The 21,823-nt window shown below is 44.2% G+C and overlaps 1 protein-coding gene across 4 annotated transcripts in view; it reads left to right on the top strand.

Annotated features, from left to right (window-relative positions):
- Nucleotides 1-12,102, top strand: part of CD2AP (CD2 associated protein) — a 38,641-nt gene extending 26,539 nt beyond the window's left edge. For 3 of the 4 annotated variants that reach the window (XM_053380288.1, XM_053380290.1, XM_053380287.1), the window contains 7 exons: nt 1,294-1,453; nt 2,260-2,402; nt 3,433-3,548; nt 3,847-3,936; nt 4,651-4,838; nt 6,741-6,804; nt 8,590-12,102. In XM_053380288.1, the coding sequence (XP_053236263.1) occupies nt 1,294-1,453; nt 2,260-2,402; nt 3,433-3,548; nt 3,847-3,936; nt 4,651-4,838; nt 6,741-6,804; nt 8,590-8,631 (803 nt within the window). In that variant the 3' untranslated portion in view covers nt 8,632-12,102. The remainder of the gene's footprint in view (nt 1-1,293; nt 1,454-2,259; nt 2,403-3,432; nt 3,549-3,846; nt 3,937-4,650; nt 4,839-6,740; nt 6,805-8,589) is intronic. The other variant, XM_053380289.1, reaches the window with a different exon arrangement.
- The last annotated feature ends 9,721 nt before the right edge of the window (nt 12,103-21,823 follow it).

Raw genomic sequence — 21,823 nt, 5'->3', positions numbered from 1 at the left:
ATTATAAGAGAAAGATTATGGCTTCTTCTTCTTTAGCTCATTTCTTGCTGCCTGTTGCACGTTGCCTGTCATGAATCATGTCCACCCGTTTCAGCACAAACCTAGAAGGGAAGGAGCCCCTTGGCAAAGATTCTGCTGTTGCCTGGCTCTCCTCAGGGACAGCAGGACCCTCACCAACCGACTCAGGAGTAGGGGGACAGGCAAAGGAAATAAATAAATAGCCATGTCTGTTATAGAGACCATGCCATTTTAAGGATGTTACAGTTAATGTACAATGAGATACATTTGGGGTGAGTTTTCTTCCTTAGGGTTGTGGAATTAAGACTGGTTTTCAGCCAGTTTGCATTTTATATGGAGGTCTAGTTGATAACAAGTATGTTGGATGTGAAACTTGTTTTAGTATTTCTAATTTTAATATTATGTAGCGTATTATTATGGAGAGAATTACATTATTAGGAAACAGTTTTAGTATAAAGAGTGATGCAGCAAGTTTGAAGAATTGTACATATTACACAACCATTTTGGAAGGACTACTGCTGTTGATTCCAGCTGAAAAGTGATAAAGAGCATTTCCTAAGAAGTTAGAAGCCATCAATCAGTTGTATAAACTTGAGAGAGACTCATAGCTGAAATTGACTTTTTACTGGGTACCTGTAGTTGGTGGTTCATAGTATTCCTTGTTGGATATTTTGTATGAGTGGGTTTAAAAAAAAAATGTTCTTGATCATTTATATTAAGTATTATATAGATACTATTTATATATATTTGAGTTTCCTCATTGTTCTGATCATTCTGAAATTCTTAAAATACACATCTTTATCTTTTGATTAAAAGTCAAGGAGTCCATTAGAAATCATGGCTCTTCCTTTCCTAGGGCTCTTGTTGACCCACCTACTGATTTAGAGAACTTAATAATGTTCATGAATGTTGATGTTTGAGAAGTGTAACTTTTTTCAGCTCTTGACTTTCTGGACACCAGCTTCAGTCCCCATGGGACTTTCTGGATCTGAGAATACCGACTAGAAGGGAGTGGTTTGTTGCTTTAGGCCTTAATCCAGTTTTGGCTTTCTCTACTTCTTTCACAGCCAGCCTTGTTCAGAATTCTTCCTAGCAGGGCTACACTTTTTGGGGCCCTCTGCTCAGAACACCCTATATCTGGGAGAAGCTCCTAAAAATTGTAACTGCATTGTTTGTATGGTGTCAGCTTATGAAATAGCTAATGGTAGTTGTAGAAGGTCGTTTTCTTCCAGTCACCCCAATACTACTGACAGATATTTCTGTTTTATTTGCCAGATGAAAAATCAAGTTTGGATCAGAAAATATCTAAACCAGCAGCTCCTCAAGTACCACCCAAAAAGCCTATCCCGCCAAACAAGGCAAATAATGCGTTGAGATCTGGGATTTCGCCTTTAAAATGGCCAGATAAACCAGTTGTGCAACCACCAATATCTAAGTAAGTATGCCCTTACATGTGAAAGCCACAGAATTGTAGGGTTGGAAGGGACCCCAAGGATCATCTAGTCCAACCCCAACCAGATGCCTACAGGAAGCCCACAGGTAGAACAGGAGGGCAACTGCCCTCTTCCACTGTTCTCCAGTGGTCAGTATTTGGAGACGGGAGCCTCTGATCCTGGAGGTGGCTCTCATAACTAGCAGTTACTGAAGACACTGCCTTATTCCTTATCTACCCAGTAGGTCGCTGCAGTCTGTAGGAGAGCTCCTCCTGCAAGCTCTAAGCTCTCCAAAGCCCCCTCTGCAGCAACTCAGCAGGGTTTACATTGTGGTTGCCCCTGTTCTGTGGAACAGCATTTCTGTCAAGATATGACAAGCAACTGCCAGCTGCTCTTTCCAGAAGCACTTGAAGATGTTTTTGTCCCAAAGGCTTTTCCCTGCTGGGTAAATGGGTCTTTACCACAAGTATCCATTTGTTAGGGTTTCAGTCTTGCTTTAAATGTAGTAGTAGTAGTTGTTGTTTTACCTGTTTTAAATTATTCTGTGTGTAATTCTCCTTGAGAGAATATTTTAGAAGGATGATGAAAGGGAAGAATCCATGCGCAAGAGGAGAGACTGAAGCAGGTGGGACCAGATCCACTCCTGAGCCTCCAAACCAAGATTTGGAGAACTAGATTCATGAGCCTATTTTTATGAACACGTGTATCAAAAAATAAGCCTTAAATTGTCAAAATTATGCTGGGGGGTTTTTGTTTCCCTATTTTGCTGTAATACCTAATGTTAAATCATTTTCTCTTTCAAACACAGGACAAATGGGGATGTTGTTTCCTGGCGACCAAAATCGGAAATTGAACCAGCAACAAAACCAAAGTTAGATTCTGAACAGTTACCACTGAGACCAAAATCAGTAGAGGTAGATTCAGTTGCAATAAAGAACTTAAAAGAAGCAGGTAAGCTTTAAAAAGAAAGGAAGAAGCATAACCGGACAAATCTTCTGTTCAGGAAAGCTAATGACATAAATGCGTGGGTTAGTCTGTGGCATAGTACGATGCTTGCTTTTACTGCAGCAGGTTAACACATAGACTTTACACCTGGGGTCGGCAACCTAAGGCCCATGGGCCACATGGACCCTTGCTGCCGCTTGGGGACCCCTGCCGCCCGCTCAGTTGGCTAAACCAGTGCGGAGCAGAGCAGGGACCGCCTTCCACGATGCTGGCTCGCTTCGCATTGGCTGCAGCCAATGGGAAGCTGCGCATGCCTCCTCCGCGCCGGAAGGAGCACCGGAAATAGCATTTGCGCATGCGCGCATACACACTCCGGCCCACCGCAGTGTCTGCAGGACCGTGAACCAGCCCAAGCCACAAAAACTTTGCTGACCCCTGCTTTACACAAATGAACTCCTCAAGGCGCTTAGTTTTCACAACTTGGCAACCCTGCTCATATACATACATTCATGCATCCTTTTGTTACTCAGGTTGCTGCATTACAGATACAGTAAGTTGAGACTTGAGTGGCTGAATAGCTGTTTAATCGCATAGAATCATTTACTTAACACTTGTAGTTGTATATGGTTTTCTAAATGTTTAATTGCAATCTTATTCTGAGAAAGAGATCAGAAAGTTACAGAGTCAGTTGAGTTTTGTGTCTTGCTCCCAATTTTCATTGTCACCTGTATTTTTAATATGGAGTCCTCTTTTAGCATATTAATTGCCACTCTAATCTTTATTTTCTGCACTGATATTGGTAGAATCATAGGTTCATAGAAGGGTAGAGTTGGAAGGGACCACGAGGGCCATCTAGTCCACTTGCCTGCAATGCCCATCGTGGAGCTTCAGAGTCTCCAGCTCCACCGACCAAGCTGTCCCAGCTGTCATATTGTGTTGATGGTTTTTGTCATATATTTTGACAACATTTTATACTTCTCCTCTAAGATTGTTTTCTGAGCTTTAATTGTGACCTCTGTTTTCAAATCTTTTCCAGAAATTTCAAGTTTTGATCATATAATAGCTACCTCAGATAATTTATCACATCCCACTGCTAATCGGCCAAAGATGCCTGGCAGGAGGCTTCCCACTCGCTTCAACGGCGGTAATTCTGTGAGTACAGGGAACTGTGTGTCTTCTCTCTATCTTCTGTGTATTGGGGGGTATACCATAAATTTAATCAATAATAGGTAATAATAATAATAATAATAATAATAATAATAATAATAATACATAGAAATGTCAGGTTTCATAATTTTTTCACTTACAAGTCTAATGTATGTATGAATGAATGTACTAGATGCATATTACAAATAGGAGTAATAGATGGAAATGTGTGCTTTTAGCTTTTAAAATAGGTGGGTTTGCTTCACACAGAATGCAGATTTTTCCCTTTTCCTTTTTCCTCTAGACTACTCAGAATTTAAGCATAGAGAAAAGTGGGAAGGAGCATAAAGAGGAGGAAGAAAGTGCCAAAGTAAAGCCACCCGAAGTTAAAAAGGTGCAGAATTGAGATGGCTTAAGTTAGTTGTAATAAGAAATCTAATAATAGCAGGTCATAATTTTGTTGTATCCACTCATGTAATATGATTCTATACAGAAAAGGGGTATACATTTATTTTGAGTGGCTCGTAGAAAAAGTCACTTTAGCTGAATGTATTCTCTGCTGTTCTAAGTAAAATTTCCTCAGAGTATTAGCACTAACTTTGTTAGCAACATACATTTTTAAAACTTGCTTAGAAGATTGCTTGGGAAAGGTAATGAGGGTCATAATTGATACGTTGCTTTTGTGGAGATGCTCTTTGTCAGATGGACAGAGTTTTAAGAAACACTGAAATAAGCCTGGCTTTCCACTGTGTGGGAAATACAAGAAACAGCTTTTTAAGCCACTGTCGAGTGGCAGGAGTGAGCCTGTGGCCCTCCAAATGTTGCTGCACTTGCACTTCCACTTCCACCCCCCTTGGTTGTTGTGCAGGCTGTCCGGGGCTGATGGGAGGGAGTCCCTCAGCTTCTAAGGGCCACAGGTGAGCCTCCCCCGCCCCCAGCAGCTGTCTTCCCAGGGGTCACTGGAAGTATTTCAAGCTTCACTTCTTTGCGGGGTGGGGGTCAGCAGCAATTAAGCAGACTTTGCTTGTCCTTCAATATACAATTTTGACAGCTTGCATTATTTGCATAGTGCACATTTACTTATTAGATGACCTCCTTCTTATTTCAGCCATCTCTATTTGCTCAGCCACTTCTGTCTTCATCACCCAGACCAAATTCTTTTGTACTCGGTGCTGTTACTGGGGAAATGAAACTTAAACAGGAAATAGATGAAAGGGAGAAGCCTTCTCTGGAAGACCTCAGGTCACAGGTTTTTGACCTGCTAGCTGTCGTAGAAACACTAAAGAAAGAACATGGGTAAGTGCTAATTTCACTGGATTTGTAGGTGAAAGATACAGCAGATTTATGTCATGGCTCTTTTGTGCAAGGATTTTAGCATAGCCTCCTGTATTAATATTATATGATGTTTTAAGGGCAGGGTGGGGAGTGGGTTGGCATCAAGTGGGGATCAGCAGGGGCAGTAAGGTCTTGTTTGTTTGTTTGTTTGTTTGTTTGTTTGTTTGTTTGTTTTAAAAAAGAATCTATCTTGCATTTTTTTAATAAAATGGACAAATTGGGATGTGTGTGTGGATATGACCACCCAAGATTTAAGCACTAGCCTGCTAGGCTTCAGCTTTTATCTAGCCAGCATTTTATTCATCTCATTCAATTCCATTCCATTTAAATACCTCCCAATGTTCCACCTTTGCTCCCTTATGGATTGCAAGGGAGCAGGCCTTTTCTAAGGTTCTCCATCGAGACGCTGAGCAGACCCAGGTGTCCTTAGCTTTAAGGTGTGGGTCTCATGTGCCTTCAGATGATACCCTGAGACTTGAGGAAACTATACTACAGTGGAGGCACATCGCACATGCATTCAACTTGTTCAAATTCAGTCTTAACTTCCTGGGCTCGAGCTGATCTCCAGGCAGAAGTAAAAGCAGCTTCTGCCTGGGTCTCCCTCCAGCTCCCTTTTTGTCTTGCTGCTTCCCACTGTTTCAGCCGAGGAAGCCAGGTGCCACTCTGCATCCTCCCCTCCCCTCTGGGGTGCCACAGTGAGGAGGACAGAGTCTGGAGCAGGAACTTGGCTCCCATGGCTGGGACAGCCAGCAGTGGTGGGGTGATTGGTTCCTGTGGTGGCCTTCCAAGCAATGGTTGCAGCAGAGGAGTGGCAGGAAGACAGGGATGCAGGCCGAAGGTGCAGCTCCATTGCAGACCTGTTTCTGCCCTGTTCTTCTGCCTCCGTTTTTCAGGGTTTGCTTCCCTTCTGTCTCAGTGTCTCTCCAAGGGAGCCGGGTTGCCTATCGGCGCTCTCTCCTCCTTGCCTCAACAACCCAGGGAGCAGGGAAAGCAGTTGTGGAGAACTGAGGGAAGGCAGTGGAGAAACAAGTAGGACATTCACACAGGGCTGCCCCCTGCTTGCCAGCCAGCAGCCAAGAAGTTTGGCGTTAAGCATTTTTGCACTGCCTTTGGAACAAAACTCCTGCATGTGATGTGATTCTACCGTGCTGTAGCCTGCTCCATACCTCTCAGCCCTTCCTTCGAACCATCAGTCAAGGGTTGTTTTCCTTGTTTCTTGTTTCATTGGTTGGTGGTGGCAGTTCTTTCTTTGTTTTTCTGAGGGTGGGTCTGAGCCAAGACAGAGGAAAGCCGTTCTCCAGTGTGCCAGCTCCTGTATTCCCACACTTTGGCTGCAATCCCTTACCCTCTTACCTGGGAGAAAGCCCCCTTGAACTCATCAGGACTTACTTCTGAGTAAACATATATAGGATTGTTTTTGACTAACAAACTGTCATGGGTGCTACTTGTATGAGAAACCCTGTAGGGTAATATTTTAAAGACATTCCCTCTAGTGATAAAAAAAAGGGGAGGGAGCAGTCGAAATGTTTATGGTGCAAGGCCCAGTTATAAAAATGAAATGAGTGTCAATAATGCTCTCTAGTTGCAAATGAACATAGTTTAGTGGTCAGATTTTGCACGATTGTTTAGGAACTATGTAAAGCAATATGAATGAGATGGATTTAAACCAGCCGATGTTCTTGCTGATTTAGATCCACACTGTGTAATTCTGGAGGCAAAGCACTTGCGCAGCTTTCCTCTGTGGCCGTTCTTTCTGCTTTGAGTCTGGGCATAGTTTATATACTATCATGTGTCTTCAACCACAAAAAAAAAGTAAAATTTCACATGGCAAAATTTAACTAGCTTTGCCTTTAACTTTTAAAGGAAGGAACTGGAAAAACTGAAAAGGGAGTTGGAGAAAGAGAAGCAGATGCGAAGTAACCTAGAGGTAATGTGTTTGAATAAGTTATTTGAAGCAGTAGGAGGCTTTGTTTTTCATAATTCCATTATTTTTAGAAGTTGAATGAGGGGCTATTGTTTAATAAAGCAGCCCCTACTGGGGTGGGAGGGGGTGGACCATGGCAATATGCTGCCCTGTGCAAGGCCATTTGATGCGCTCCCCACTGCCCTTGCAGAGCCAGGCTTTGGGAAGGAGGTGTGGGGCTCTGGCAGAGTCCTAGAGCCATTTACCTCCTTCCCAAAGACAGGTAAATACTTGCTCAGCTTGAGGAAGGAGGCAAGAGGACTCTAGGACCCTCTCAGAGTCCTCACACCTCCTTCCCAAAGACAGGCAAGCACTTACTGGGCCTTGAGCAGGTGCCCTCCTCGGCTGCATGCCCAGTGTGACTGCATGGCTCGCTCTGTCCTAAATTCAACTCTGCCACTAAAAAATGCTTCACACATTGACTTGATCGTTTTGCTGACAGGGAGAAGAATTCCCCCAAATACAAAGTAGAGACACTAGACTGGATAGGAAACTTGGGGGAACAATATTGGAGCATTGTTTTTCCTGAGATATCTCCAAGTCCTTAGGTTGAAATCCAGGTGTTGCCATTTCCATGAGTGTTGTTTTGAGAGCAGGAAGGGGGGCATTCAAAATGGCTAAAACCTTTTCTAGAAAACTGGGTATATACCGTATTTTTTGCTCTATAAAACTCACTTTTTCCCTCCTAAAAAGTAAGGAGAAATGTGTTTGCATCTTATGGAGTGAATGCAGGCTGCGCAGCTATCACAGAAGCCAGAACAGCAAGAGGGATCGCTGCTTTCACTGCGCAGCGATCCCTCTTGCTGTTCTGGCTTCTGAGATTCAGAATATTTTTTTTCTTGTTTTCCTCCTCCAAAAACTAGGTGCGTCTTTTGGTCTGGTGCATCTTATAGAGCAAAAAATACGGTATATACCTCATTTAAGATTGTTTAGCAGCTGTTCATGACTAAATTAATCTTAATTTTATGCTGTATCACTTAGATGTAGGTTTGTATTAAGGAACAGATTTTTCATAGAATTGTAGAGTTGGAAGGGGCCATGAGGCCCATCTAGTACCTCCTGCAAGGCAGGAATCTTGCCTAAAGTGGGGGCTTGAACCCACGATCCTGTCATTGAGTCTCATGCTCTACCAACAATGCTAGGTGCCAAAATATTGAGGGGATGAGCCCATGCTTCTGCCATGTTTCTTTATGAATCACACCTTAAGCTTAAGTAGCCTCAGTTGCAATTAGTCTAGAAGCAGATAATGAATAACATGAAATTATTATCATTTGTGCTAGTGAAAAGCTTTAGAATTATTATTTTTTAAACCACAGTTTCAATTCACATTTGTATTCAACGCATTCAGTTGTGAGCAAATATGTTTATCTGCTGGAGTGTTTTATGGTACAAAACCTAACTCAGGTTAGATGCACATTAATTTCACAAAGATGTTTCAATGGCTGGATGGCTCAATGAATACAGTTGAAATTCTTAAGCTTTTCACTAGCCCTACAATAGAAGATACAGAACTTGGGGGCGCCTGATGTTGTTGGCCTGCAACTCCCCTCCTCCCTGACCGCTGGCCAGGCTGCCTGGGGCAGATGGGAGTCTGACCACATCTGGGGAGGGGGCACAGGCTTCCCCATCCCGGCTCTGGTGATCAGCTTTCCTACCAAAGATGTTGTAGCGCGTATTTAAGCATTACTGGAAAATATAGGCAAAGTTATTCATTTCTGTATTAAAAGTTTTAATGTGTCTCATCCACAGGTGGAAATAGAGAAGCTGAAGAAAGCTGTCATAACGACATGAAAGAGCCATAGACCTTGCCAGGATTTCAGAGTCAAAATACAAATGAAGCTAACTTGACTTTTCTTTTTTTACTTCAAACCAATGAATGGGCAGCATTCCATAAAAAAAAGGATAAATGAATATAATCTTCTATTTAGTGAGCTAAGAGAAGAAAATGAACCGCTTTTTTGTTTCTTACCAATATAGGAGAGGGGCCTTATTTCTTACTGTGCTGGAATCGCAGACCTTTATTTCCTTGGTTTGCTTGAAAATACTACTGAATCTGTATAAAAAGAGGGGTTCTTATTAGATTTTTATTGAGCATCTATAGTCTAATTTTTAAGAGATCTGTACTATATATATAAGGCAGTATATCTTTGCAAAGAAACCCTGTAAAGGAGCCTCTAGGGAGGCACCTAGTCTACCCTTGTACTTATTATAGCCACTACTTTCCCCACAATGCTAAAGGGAAGATGATGTTTGTATTTTTTTAATTATTTTTTTGCCTTTCTACCCAGGGTTACACTGTTGTGCCTGTCTGCAGTGAGAGTATTAATAATATGCTGTTTTATAGTTCAGGATGATGCTGGGAGGTTGTTCTTGCTTTGGAGCAGAAAAGTCACAACTGCTTAATAGTTTGAGAAGAATATTCTGTCACTTGCACTATAGGAGTCATGAAAGGGACTTGGGGTTGGACCCCACACAAACCCCCACACCCAGCTCAATGCTTAATTTCCACAAGGAATGTGGGCATAAGGTTGAAATGGTCTTGTAATTCACCCTGTTGTGCCTAAATATTGCAGCACATGGCATGCTAAGCAATTCTTCACTTTCATAAATTTTATTCTAACACTACAGTATCTTACAGCTTCATACAGATTTTTAGCACTAATCATAATAGCATTATTAAAATCTTCATGTGACAGTGAAGTGTTTAGGCCTACCCACCTGTTGACGACATGCAATCTTGCCGGGGCTGCTGCTACCTACACTAAGGCACAAGAGGATTCGTAGAGACTGGATTCTTGTGAACATCATAGTACTGCAATGTGCTCCTAAATGAAAGGAGTTGATTTTCTTTGGAAGAAAAGACTTCTTTTTGGAGTCATTTTGCCCCTCCCCAATTCTTCCTACAAAGGAGGAAAACTAAAAAGGCTCCACGTTGCATTCAAGCCAATGCTAAAAATACAAAACCCATTCTGTTTCTTGTTTCTCCTTCATTTCTTTTCTAAAAGAGTATAAAAAGGCAATATTTTCAGAGTGGTTTTTAGTTAACCAAATTAAAATAATGTGAAATCTTAACTTTTCCCGTGTCAGTAGTTTTCATGTTCAACTGCTCTCCTTTAATTAAACAAAACTTGGATGGCATAAGTATTTTGTCATAGTTGTATAAGAATACCAATGATTATTAATTGTTAGCAAGTGCAGAAATCTGAATTTCTACTTGCAGGTATATCACTTGTGAATTAGTGGATTAAAATGTAGGAACGGAAACGGGTGTATAAAAACAAAATGCCTATTTGGTTACCATATTGGTGCTTAACTAATGACAAACATCTAATGAATCAGTTGTTAATGATTTTTTGTTGTTGCCAGTTTTCACACTTGTTAACTTACTAGTCAAACCATCAGGCTAGTGCAGCCTTTCTTAACCTTGAGTTCCCAAATATTGCCGGACTCGCATCATCCCTGACTGCTGCTGGCTATGGATGATGGCAGTTGTAGTCCAACAACATCTGGGGACTCATGGTTAAGAAAGGCAGATCTAGGAAACCTGATCTGATACTAATTCATAATTTTTGTTGGTCAACAACTTTTGTCTTGTCTTACTAGCCAGACCTGTGACTTGTGTTGCCATTGATTCCTCCTCCCACTGAGTCTTCTGGCATGTGCAGAGGACGTGGGGAGGAGGGTGTCTGCCCCAGAGTTGGACTTTCTGCAGAAGGTTCAAACGGCACCTTCCTGCCGTTGCTGCTGCAGAAGCTCAGGGAAAAGCAGAGGAGACAGGTGACTGCCATCCTACAAGTTGTGCTTTTGCTGCAGCCTTGAAAAGCCCAAAGGGGGAGCAAGAAGCCATCTCTTCCACCGCCCTGGTTCATGTAAAAAAGAAGGGGCCATTTCTTTCCTTTCCATTGGGATTTTTACAGGAGTGCTTTGCTCCTGGAGCTTTCTACAAAAGCGCAGTTTGAGGACTGAAACTGCCACTCCTTTCTTCTCTATTATCCATGAAGGAAAAGGGAGGTGATTTTGTTTGCACTGCAAGTTGGGCTTTTTTAGAAACACCAGCCACACTCTCCTGCTGTCTCCTGTCAAACAGCAGCTGCTTTCCTTTGCCATAAAAAAGGCTTTTCAAGAATTTTTAGGAGTAGCATTTCTTTACTGCCTCTCAAAAAAAATACCATCTGTGGAAAAGAAAAGAGGAACAGTTTCTCTCCATTTCTGTTGGGTTTTTGCAGAAAACTACCATGAAGTGCTAAAAGGTTTTTTAAAAAGAAAAAGGGGGGAAAGAAACAACAGAAGCCCAATTTGTAGGAGGCAAAACACCTTATCCTTATGTTCATTCTTGGAGAAGTATTTCCCCACAAACAGAACTTTTGGTGGAAGCACAGATGCCTGCCGGACTTGGGTGAGGGCCGGCCAGAACAGAAGAGGGGCCAGTTGGTCGGGGCCTCTGATTTTGAAGGGATGCCCTCTGAGCCCCACTGGCAGAGGCAAAGGAGGACCCTTGGGTCAAGATAATTGATATTGTAAAGAAAGTCAAGGGCACAAAATATTAATATTTTAAAAAGATTCAAAAGAGATTAATGCAGATAAAAATAGATAGGTGTAGAAATGGGGCCTACATTTGTCCTGTCTGGTTTGGGCCCCCAACCCGTTTTGCGTGGCCCTGGGCGAGGGGCCCTTGCCTCTAGTCCTTACAACCTGGCGGTAGTTCAGCTGCATCACAAATACTAGTCTGTGCTGTCTCAGATAAATGGGCAATGAAATAGCTCCTCTCTGATCCCAGCTTGTTGAAGTTTTATTCTTGTGCAGAACAAGAAGTGAGTCTACTGGGAAAAAGTTCTTTTATGTGGTCTTCACATAAAATTCAGAGTGTAAGGCAAAATGGTATTAATTATCAGTTGTTGTATGACAGTTTTGTCTGCCTTGAAGCTCATAGCAGATGAATAGGACCTGACAATCAATGAAATCGGACGTGTTAATTATTAAATGGCCTTTTTTGCTGCAGCAATAAATGATGAAGTGCAATGACTTGATTTAATAATAATAATAATAAAAATCTTCTAAAAGATGCTGCTATGAGTATTTTTAGCAATAGAGGTCTCACTGATATGTCTTAAATTAATATTGTATAATGGGAAATAGGGAACATATGCAGACATTCCAAAGAATGCAAGTTATTTCAAGCAGTTATGCTTCACTGACTTGTTCACAGGTGCTGTAAAATTATGCATGCTATTGAAACTCCACAATAAAATTATATGCTGTTAATATGTTATGTGATTTTCCCTCCATAAACATTCAGACCCCTTAGATGTAATTCAGCTAGATGTAACATAGAACAAAATATTTCCATGCTTTAAAGAGTCCACACTGCAATATGGAAATAATTCAACCATATTGCTACCACTGATATTCATTATTTGTATTGAGGTGATGGCTATTATGGTTCTCTTTTGTTCTGCCCTTTTTAGCTGCCATAATATTCTCATTTGGAAGCTATAGAAAGCTGAGTGCAACTTTTTTGGGGGGGGTGTTTCAGAATCCCTAGTGAGAGTTCTTTTCATTTCACTTATTTCCAGCCCTCCATACAGTTTGTTTTCAGACGGGAAAAGACAATCCAATGTCACGTGGGATTCTTGTTTGTGGGTTTCTTTAAAAATCCAAATTTATACACCTAGCTGCAAAACTGGAAATCTTTCCCCATAGACATAGATGCCCCTTCATTTTTGTATATGAGGAATATAGATGCATGTTTTCATAATCTAAATGTAACAAAAAAATCTATACGACAAGATTTTAAGTGGAGAGAAAGTTCTCTTTTGAGGGGATTGTTGATCAGTACCCTTGGTAATAGCTTGAAAAACACAGCTCTACTGGGGACTGTTAGAAGATATCCTTTACTGTATATTCTTAAAGCCAAATGGCATTAGCCTATTAAAATGTTTAATCTGTTCTTTAGATACATTTTGCCTCTCATGTCTTCCTTTCTGTGGTTCAAGCATACAAAACAATACCAGCACTGGACACTTGGAAAGAAATGGGCATCTGGGGATGTTGCCTCGTCTTTCCGCTGGCACTGCCTTCGCACACCCCGTGGCAGCTCTGGAGAGAAGAGCAGCAGCTGAGGACAGGGCTATGTGGGGCGAGGGATGTGCGCTGAGTAGGACAAGGTGCCCTGCAGGTGAGAAGGAAGCGGCTGGGGCTATTTCACACCTTGGCTGAAACCGGTGAGGGCCTTTGCCCTTCCTTCGTGGTGCCAAGAGACATCATTGTTCCATTTGTTGTGTAATATAAATGGGAACTTTTCCAGTAGTGGAGCTGGGCCTGTGCCTGCTCGCCGAGCTTTTCTGGATTGTAAACTTCCTTGGTAAAGTGATATACATAATTATTTGTCATCCTTTTTACTGTGTTTAAAATTACTTGTTTTAGTTATTATTATTATTGCCTCTGTGGATAACTGCAGGATCACAAATGGAGCTGATTGGTTAATGCCCCTTCAGATCATGGTGAACTGGAGCCCACAGATACCTGCCAGTGAGCGAGGTGAAGTCTCCCCCCCCCCAGCTTTTTTTACTTTCTCCTCTTCATTATCTTACAAGGCATGGCTTGGGGCTCATCTGCATGCTCCAGTTGTTCTGCTATGGTATTCCGACTTCCCCGACCACAGCATAGGGGGAAATCCTGTGCACTGAATTTATTCTCCAGTGATAGTTTTGCACAGAAGTTGTCAAAGCACTGTTTTCCCTTAAAGCTGCTTTGAGCATAAAACACTAAGATTGGCATTTATTTAAAATGTCATCCAAAGGAGAAAAGGCAAACAGTTCAGCTGTTCCTAATTATTCCTGCTACATGATCATACAATTGTAGAGTTGGAAGGGACCCCAAGGGTCATCTAGTCCAATCTGCTGCAATGCAGGAATCTCAACTAGAGCATCCATTACAGATTTTGCTTCAAACCTCCAAGAAAGGAGAGCCCACCTCCTCCCAAGGGAGTCCACTCCACTGTCCAACAGCTCTTACTGTCAGAAAGTTCTTCCTGATGTTTAGTAAGAATCTCCTTCCTTGTAACTTGAAGCCATTGGTTCAAGCAAGAGAAAACAACCTTGTTCCATCTTTCATGTGACAGCCCTCGAGATATTTGAAATTGGCTATCGTATCTCCTCTCAGTCTCCTCTTTTCCAGGCTAAATATATGCAGCTCCTTCAACCTTTCCTCATAAGGCTGGGGAAAACATTTGCCCACCTCCCAGTAAGGGTAAATTGTGGCCAGCTCCAAAGATGGCATGCTTGGGAGCTCCTTTGGCAGACATTTTGGGAGAACAAGAGGGGGTAAGATCTTGCAGATCTTTGTCTACTCTCCAGCACACTGCCCTTTAGACTCTTCTGAAGGAACGACAGCAGGACATCTTCCCTTGCGCTTTTTCTATCTGTTGAAATCAGCTTTGCAATACAGGCATATGCTTAAATACAATTACCTTACTTTTGTGATTGGTGGGTAATTTGTCATGTGAATGCTAAAGCTCCGTCAACATATTCTGGGATTATGTGTGAGAGATACTTCACTAAAAGAAATTGCCAATGGGGTGATGCTGCCACCTGGAGGTGCTGTGTGCAAGGCTGGGCCAAAGCACTTTGGCACCTGGGGCAGACTCCAAAATGGTGTCCCCACGCCCTGCCAGGGAAGAAGAGGGGAGGGAACATCTACCTTCGGATCAAGGCAGGAAGAAAGATCAACATCTGGATCTGCCCCTGTGAATCCTGATGCCTGTCAGGCTTTGGGCCAGCTTCCTTTTCACTTGGACCGTAGATAAGCAATGCAAGATAAAGCAGTCTCTTGCCAGCATCAGAAACGTTTAATGAACGCAGCAAAAAAACAAACGACCATTTTCGCAGTGCAGGTGCTCCCCATTAAGTTCCTCCCACTTACACCACCCCCTCTCTTATTTACCCAATCTCAACCAATAGCCTTCTGTGATGTTACCTTATCCAGTCTCCTAGCCCTGGGACTAAGAGGCTGTATACCTTCCAGTGTGGGAGATTCGGTTAACTTGTTAAGTTGTGGGTGAACATATCAGACGACACAGCCATTTGGAATAGGCGTCCACCACTACCATAAAGGTCCGGCCGTGAAAGGGGCCCGCCAGATCGATGTGCACCCTCGACCAGGGTTTCTTGGGAGTCTCCCAGGTGAGTCCCTTAGCACATGGCTGATGGTGCGATCCTGGGCAGATGCGGAGGCCACAGTGGCAGCCAGTACAGGCGCTGCCGGAAGATCCTCAATCAGGAGGAGCAATGAAGCAGGAGCCGGGTCTTCCACAAACACTGGAAGAGGGCAACAGCTGAGGGCGTCAGCATGGCCCATCGATTTCCCTGGGCGATGGACGAGCCGGTAGTGGTAGGCAGCCAGGAAAACAGTCCATCGCAGCATGCGCGGCGAGAGGACCAGTGGAGTTGGTCGATCACCAGCGAGGAGGCCCAGGAGCGGCTTGTGGTCGGTGATGAGGTCAAAAGTCCTGCCGTAGAGGTATTCATGGAACCTCTTCACTCCAGCCACAAGTGCCAGTGCCTCCTTGTCGAGCTGGCTGTAATTCTGTTTGGTCGGAGATAGCGTCCTGGAAAAGTAGGCGAGCGGTGCTTCTCTTTCGTCTGGAAAACGGTGACTGAGGACAGTGCCGATGCCAAAAGGTGAGGCGTTGCAGGCAAGGACCAGCAGCCTGGCTTCACTGTACTGTACCAGCACACTCTCCGATGAAAGGAGAGCCTTGACCGCGTTGAAGGCCGCCGTCTCCCGATGACCCCAGGACCAAGGTGTCTTCGTGCTGAGGAGTCGGTGAAGAGGCTCAGCCACCCTGGCTTTGTGGGGCAGGAACATGTTATAAAAGTTCAGCAGTCCCAGGAACGCCTGCAACTCCGTCTTGTTCTTTGGGATGGGGGCCTGCTGGATAGCACGGATCTTGGATGTGGTCAGGTGAAGGCTGGAGGTGTCGATAAGATAGCCCAGGATCAAGGCTAAAGGAGATGGGCGTACCTGTATATTGACCCAAAGTGCCATCAAAAACCTTGGCAAAGTCTTTGAGCAGACCCTCAGTCTCTGCGTTAGAGATGCAGTTGATGCCGGTGACTTCCAGGCCGAGGGCATCAAACCAGTCTAGCCCTAGGAGGCTTGGCCGCTGACCTTCGACCACCACCAGTCAGCAGGCCCGAAAAATCCTTGAAGGCGATCCGGAACCAGCCAATGCCTACCACGGGAATGTCGTTTCCCTGGTTGTCTCTCAGGTGTACGCGGTGAGTCGAGTTGCCTTTTGGACACTCTGGGTACCAGTCTTTTGGTGGTGCTCCAAGACACGATGGACAAGGCAGACCTGGTGTCGATCTCCATGTCACATGGAGCTCCTTCAATGAGCACCATGACGTTCAGCTTGCGTCGCATAGGCAAGTCGGTTTGGCCAATCGTGGTTCCAGACGGGCAGCAGCAGTTGGTGAGAGCGAAACAGCTTTCCTTGGCAGACTGGAGTGAAGACTTGGACTTGCGAGTCGGTGAAGGGGGGGTGTCAGACGGAGCCGATCGGCAGACCTTAGCGATGTGGCCCCTTTTGGAACACGTCCGACAGATGGCATCTCTGAATCAACACTTGGCACGGGAATGGTTGCTTCCGCAGCCGGCACATTCCGGTTGGCCCTTGGACTTCTTTTGGAACTTCCTGCGCTCCCGCTTTGTCTGGTGCACGTCATCATCTTCACTGGAGGATGCCTCATCACTGCTGGCCTCTGTGATGCACTGGAACTGGCTTCCTAGCAAGACGCGGGCTGCTGGTCTTGTGGATCTCCTGGGCAGCTTCCGAGGCCACAGCCTCCTCAGTGGCTTTCTGCAGCGTGAGGTCTGGCTTGGCGAGGAGACGCCGTTGCAGATGGATGTCCCGGACCCCGCAGACGATTCGATCCATCAGGGCATCGTCTAAGTCTCGGAACTCGCAGTGCGTTGCAGCCTGTTGGAGGGCAGCGGTGGAGTTGTTGGTTGACTCCCCCTCTGCCTGGTTCCGATGGTAGAACGCATAGTGGGCAGCAATCTTGGATGGCTTTGGCGCATAGCGGTTGCGGAGCTTCTCTTGAATCTTGTCCCACGGTGTTGCCTGGACTGCTACAGGTGCAACCAATGCTCGGGCCGTCTTGAACACCTCAGGCCCACAGAGGCTGAGGAATAGGCCCTGCTTACGCTCCTGTGATACTTCCGTCAGCTCGTTGGCTTGGAGGTAGCAGTCGAACCGAGCGAGATAGGAGTCCCATGATTCAGAGGCTGGCGCAAACGGCGGTAGAGGCACAAGTGAAGCCATGGTTCCGATGCCGATGTGGAGACAATGGATGGAACACAGTGCTCTAGCCAGAACGGTCACCTCTGAATTGGTTCTGTTCAGTGATTTTGCTCGATGTTTCAGCTCTGTGATTCAGCTCCGCTTAGAGGGTGGCTGCATCTGGCTGTGCTCTGTTGTCCATCCATCCCATCCTTGTTGCCAGTGTTAAGTTGTGGGTGAATATATCAGACGACACAGCGATTCTTCAAACAGCTCTTGTTTATTCACAGGCCAGAACAGAACTGAACTGAAGGGCTCAGCCAGCCTGCTTATATAGAGCTCCACTAGAACGCCACAGTAACCATTTTCTGTAACTATCCAATCACTGAACATCACTATCGATCCCTTATTTGCATATGTGGACCTGAACTATCTACAGTATCCCCCTGCTGGCCCAGGGTGAGATTTCTTCTGTGATAAAAAGCCTTCTGTTTCGACTGCCAAACCTTTCACGGGAGCATTTGCAACCCTTTAGCACCGTTTTTGAGTGAATTGCCAAAAGTCAGGTTTTTGCTGAAATTGTGACCCCGGGGCTTAGGGATTTTTTCAAAAAAATCTTTTTCCGCCAGTTAAGTTGTCGAGAGCTAATTTCTTGTCTTGTGATAAAAAGCCTTCTCTTTCGACCGCCAAACCTTTCACGGGAGCATTTGCAACCGTTTAGCACCATTTTTGAGTGAATTGCCAAAAGTCAGATTTCTTCGGAAATTGTGACCCCAGGGCTTAGGGATTTTTTCAAAAAAATCTTTTTCTGCCGGTTAAGTTGTTGAGGGCTGATTTCTTGTCCTGTGATAAAAAGCCTTCTGTTTCGACTGCCAAACCTTTCACGGGAGCATTTGCAACCGTTTAGCACCATTTTTGAGTGAATTGCCAAAAGTCAGATTTTTGCTGAAATTGTCACCCCGGGGTTTAGGGATTTTTTCAAAAAAATATTTCTGCTGGTTAAGTTGTCGAGGGCTGATTTCTTCTCCTGTGATAAAAAGCCTTCTGTTTCGACTGCCAAACCTTTCACGGGAGCATTTGCAAGCAACCGTTTAGCACCATTTTTGAGTGAATTGCCAAAAGTCAGATTTTTGCTGAAATTGTGACCCCGGGGCTTAGGAATTTTTTTTTAAAAAAAATTTTCCGCCGGGTAAGTTGTCGAGGCCTGTTTTCTTGTCCTGTGATAAAAAGCCTTCTGTTTCGACAGCCAAACCTTTCAGGGGAGCATTTGCAACCGGTTAGCACCATTTTTGAGTGAATTGCCAAAAGTCAGATTTTTGCTGAAATTGTGACCCCGGGGCTTAGGGATTTTTTCAAAAAAAAACTTTTTCCGCCGGTTAAGTTGTCGAGGGCTGATTTCTTCTCCTGTGATAAAAAGCCTTCTGTTTCGACCGCCAAACCTTTCACGGGAGCATTTCATAGAATCATAGAATCATAGAATCATAGAGTTGGAAGAGACCACAAGGGCCATCGAGTCCAACCCCCTGCCAAGCAGGAAACACCATCAGAGCACTCCTGACATATGGTTGTCAAGCCTCTGCTTAAAGACCTCCAAAGAAGGAGACTCCACCACACTCCTTGGCAGCAAATTCCACTGTCGAACAGCTCTTACTGTCAGGAAGTTCTTCCTAATGTTTAGGTGGAATCTTCTTTCTTGTAGTTTGGATCCATTGCTCCGTGTCCGCTTCTCTGGAGCAGCAGAAAACAACCTTTCTCCCTCCTCTATGTGACATCCTTTTATATATTTGAACATGGCTATCATATCACCCCTTAACCTCCTCTTCTCCAGGCTAAACATGCCCAGCTCCCTTAGCCGTTCCTCATAAGGCATCGTTTCCAGGCCTTTGACCATTTTGGTTGCCCTCCTCTGGACACGTTCCAGTTTGTCAATGTCCTTCTTGAACTGTGGTGCCCAGAACTGGACACAGTACTCCAGGTGAGGTCTGACCAGAGCAGAATACAGTGGCACTATTACTTCCCTTGATCTAGATGCTATACTCCTATTGATGCAGCCCAGAATTGCATTGGCTTTTTTAGCTGCCGCGTCACACTGTTGGCTCATGTCAAGTTTGTGGTCAACCAAGACTCCTAGATCCTTTTCACATGTAGTGCTCTCAAGCCAGGTGTCACCCATCTTGTATTTGTGCCTCTCATTTTTTTTGCCCAAGTGCAATACTTTACATTTCTCCCTGTTAAAATTCATCTTGTTTGTTTTGGCCCAGTTCTCTAATCTGTCAAGGTCGTTTTGAAGTGTGTTCCTGTCCTCTGGGGTGTTAGCCACCCCTCCCAGTTTGGTGTCATCTGCAAATTTGATCAGGATGCCCTTGAGTCCATCTTCCAAGTCGTTGATAAAGATGTTGAATAAGACCGGGCCCAAGACAGAACCCTGTGGCACCCCACTAGTCACTCTTCTCCAGGATGAAGAGGAACCATTGATGAGCACCCTTTGGGTTCGGTCAGTCAGCCAGTTACAAATCCACTGAGTGGTAGCATAGTCAAGACCGCATTTTACCAGCTTCTTTACAAGAATATCATGGGGCACCTTGTCAAATGCCTTGCTGAAATCAAGGTAGGCTACATCCACTGCGTTCCCTTCATCTACCAGGCTTGTAATTCTGTCAAAAAACGAGATCAGGTTAGTCTGACATGACTTATTTTTCAGAAATCCATGCTGACTATTGGTGATCACAGCATTCCTTTCCAGGTGCTCACAGACTGTTTGCTTAATGATCTGCTCCAGAATCTTCCCTGGTATTGATGTCAGACTGACTGGGCGGTAATTATTTGGGTCCTCTCTTTTCCCCTTTTTGAAAATAGGGACAACATTTGCCCTCCTCCAGTCTGCCGGGACTTCGCCTGTTCTCCAGGAATTCTCAAAGATGACTGCCAGTGGTTCTGAAATCACATCTGCCAGTTCTTTTAATACTCTTGGATGCAGTTCATCTGGCCCTGGAGACTTGAATACATCTAGACTAGCCAAGTATTCTTGTACTATCTCCTTAGTTATTCTGGGCTGTGTTTCCTCTGCTGAATCATTTGCTCCAAATTCTTCAGGTCGGGCATTGTTTTCTTTATCGGAGAAGACTGAGGCAAAGAAGGCATTGAGGAGTTCAGCCCTTTCTGTGTCCCCTGTTTGCATTTCACCATCTTCTCCTCTGAGTGACCCCACTGTTTCTTTGTTCTTCCTTTTGCTACGAACATACCCATAAAAGCCTTTTTTGTTGCTTTTAACCTCTCTAGCAAGCCTGAGTTCATTCTGTGCTTTAGCTTTTCTGACTTTGTGTCTACACGTGCTGGCTATTTGTTTGAATTCCTCTTTGGTGGTTTCCCCCCTTTTCCATTTTTTGTACACATCCTTTTTTAATCTTAACTCAGTTAAAAGTTCTTTAGATAGCCACCCTGGCTTCTTTAGGCACCTTCCATGTTTCCGTCTCATTGGTATTGCCTGAAGTTGTGCTTTTACTATCTCCCTCTTAACAAACTCCCAGCCATCATGAACTCCCTTTCCTTTTAGTATTACTGTCCATGGGATCTCACCCAGCACTTCCCTAAGTTTTATGAAGTCGGCTTTCTTAAAGTCGAGAAATTGAGTCCTAGTATGCTTGGCTGCTCCTTTCCGCTGTATAGTAAACTTCAGAAGAGCATGATCACTCGCGCCTAATGATCCTTCCACTTCTACCCCACTAACCAGGTCATCAACATTGGTTAGGACCAGATCTAAAATGGCTGTTCCTCTTGTAGCTTCTCCCACTTTCTGGACAATGAAGTTGTCTGCAAGGCCAGTGAGGAATCTGTTTGACCTTATGCTCTTGGCTGAGTTTGACATCCAACAAATATCCGGGTAATTGAAGTCCCCCATTACTACTATCTCCCTTCCTTTTGCATGCTTGGCCATCTGTTCCAGGAAGGCATCATCTATGTCCTCCGTTTGGCTTGGGGATCTATAGTAAACTCCCACAATGAGGTCACTGTTATTCTTCTCTCCCTTAATTTTGACCCAAATGCTCTCACTTTGGCTTTGAGGTTCTAAATCTTGGATCTCTTCACAGGTATACACATCCCTGACATATAACGCCACTCCTCCTCCTTTCTTGTCTGGTCTGTTTCTCTGAAATAGATTGTATCCCTCCATTATTACATTCCAATCGTGGGACTTATCCCACCAGGTTTCAGTGATGCCTATTATGTCATATTTAGTTTGCTGTACCAAGAGCTCAAGCTCATCTTGTTTATTTCCCATACTTTGCGCATTAGTGTACAGACATTGAAGTCCATTAATCATTCCCCCGTGTCTCTTATTTAAGGATTTTTTCCTCCCACCACTAGGTCTGCGTGCTGTTTGCAACCATTTAGCACCGTTTTTGAGTGAATTGCGAAAAGTCAGGTTTTTGCTGAAATTGTGACCCCGGGGCTTAGGGATTTTTTCAAAAAAATCTTTTTCCGCCGGGTAAGTTGTCGAGGGCTGATTTCTTCTGTGATAAAAAGCCTTCTGTTTCAACCACCAAACCTTTCACAGGAGCATTTGCAACTGTTTAGCACCATTTTTGAATAAAACGCCAATAGTCAGATTCTTGCTGAAATTGTGACCCCGGGGCTTAGTGATTTTTTAAAAAAATCTTTATCCGCCGGTTAAGTTGTCGAGGGCTGATTTCTTCTCCTGTG

Source organism: Podarcis raffonei, chromosome 3 (genome assembly GCF_027172205.1).
Source record: "Podarcis raffonei isolate rPodRaf1 chromosome 3, rPodRaf1.pri, whole genome shotgun sequence".
In the NCBI taxonomy this organism is placed as follows: Eukaryota; Metazoa; Chordata; class Lepidosauria; order Squamata; family Lacertidae; genus Podarcis; species Podarcis raffonei.
The sequence above is the reverse complement of the archived record's forward strand: the minus strand, read 5'-3'. Positions and strand labels throughout refer to the sequence as shown.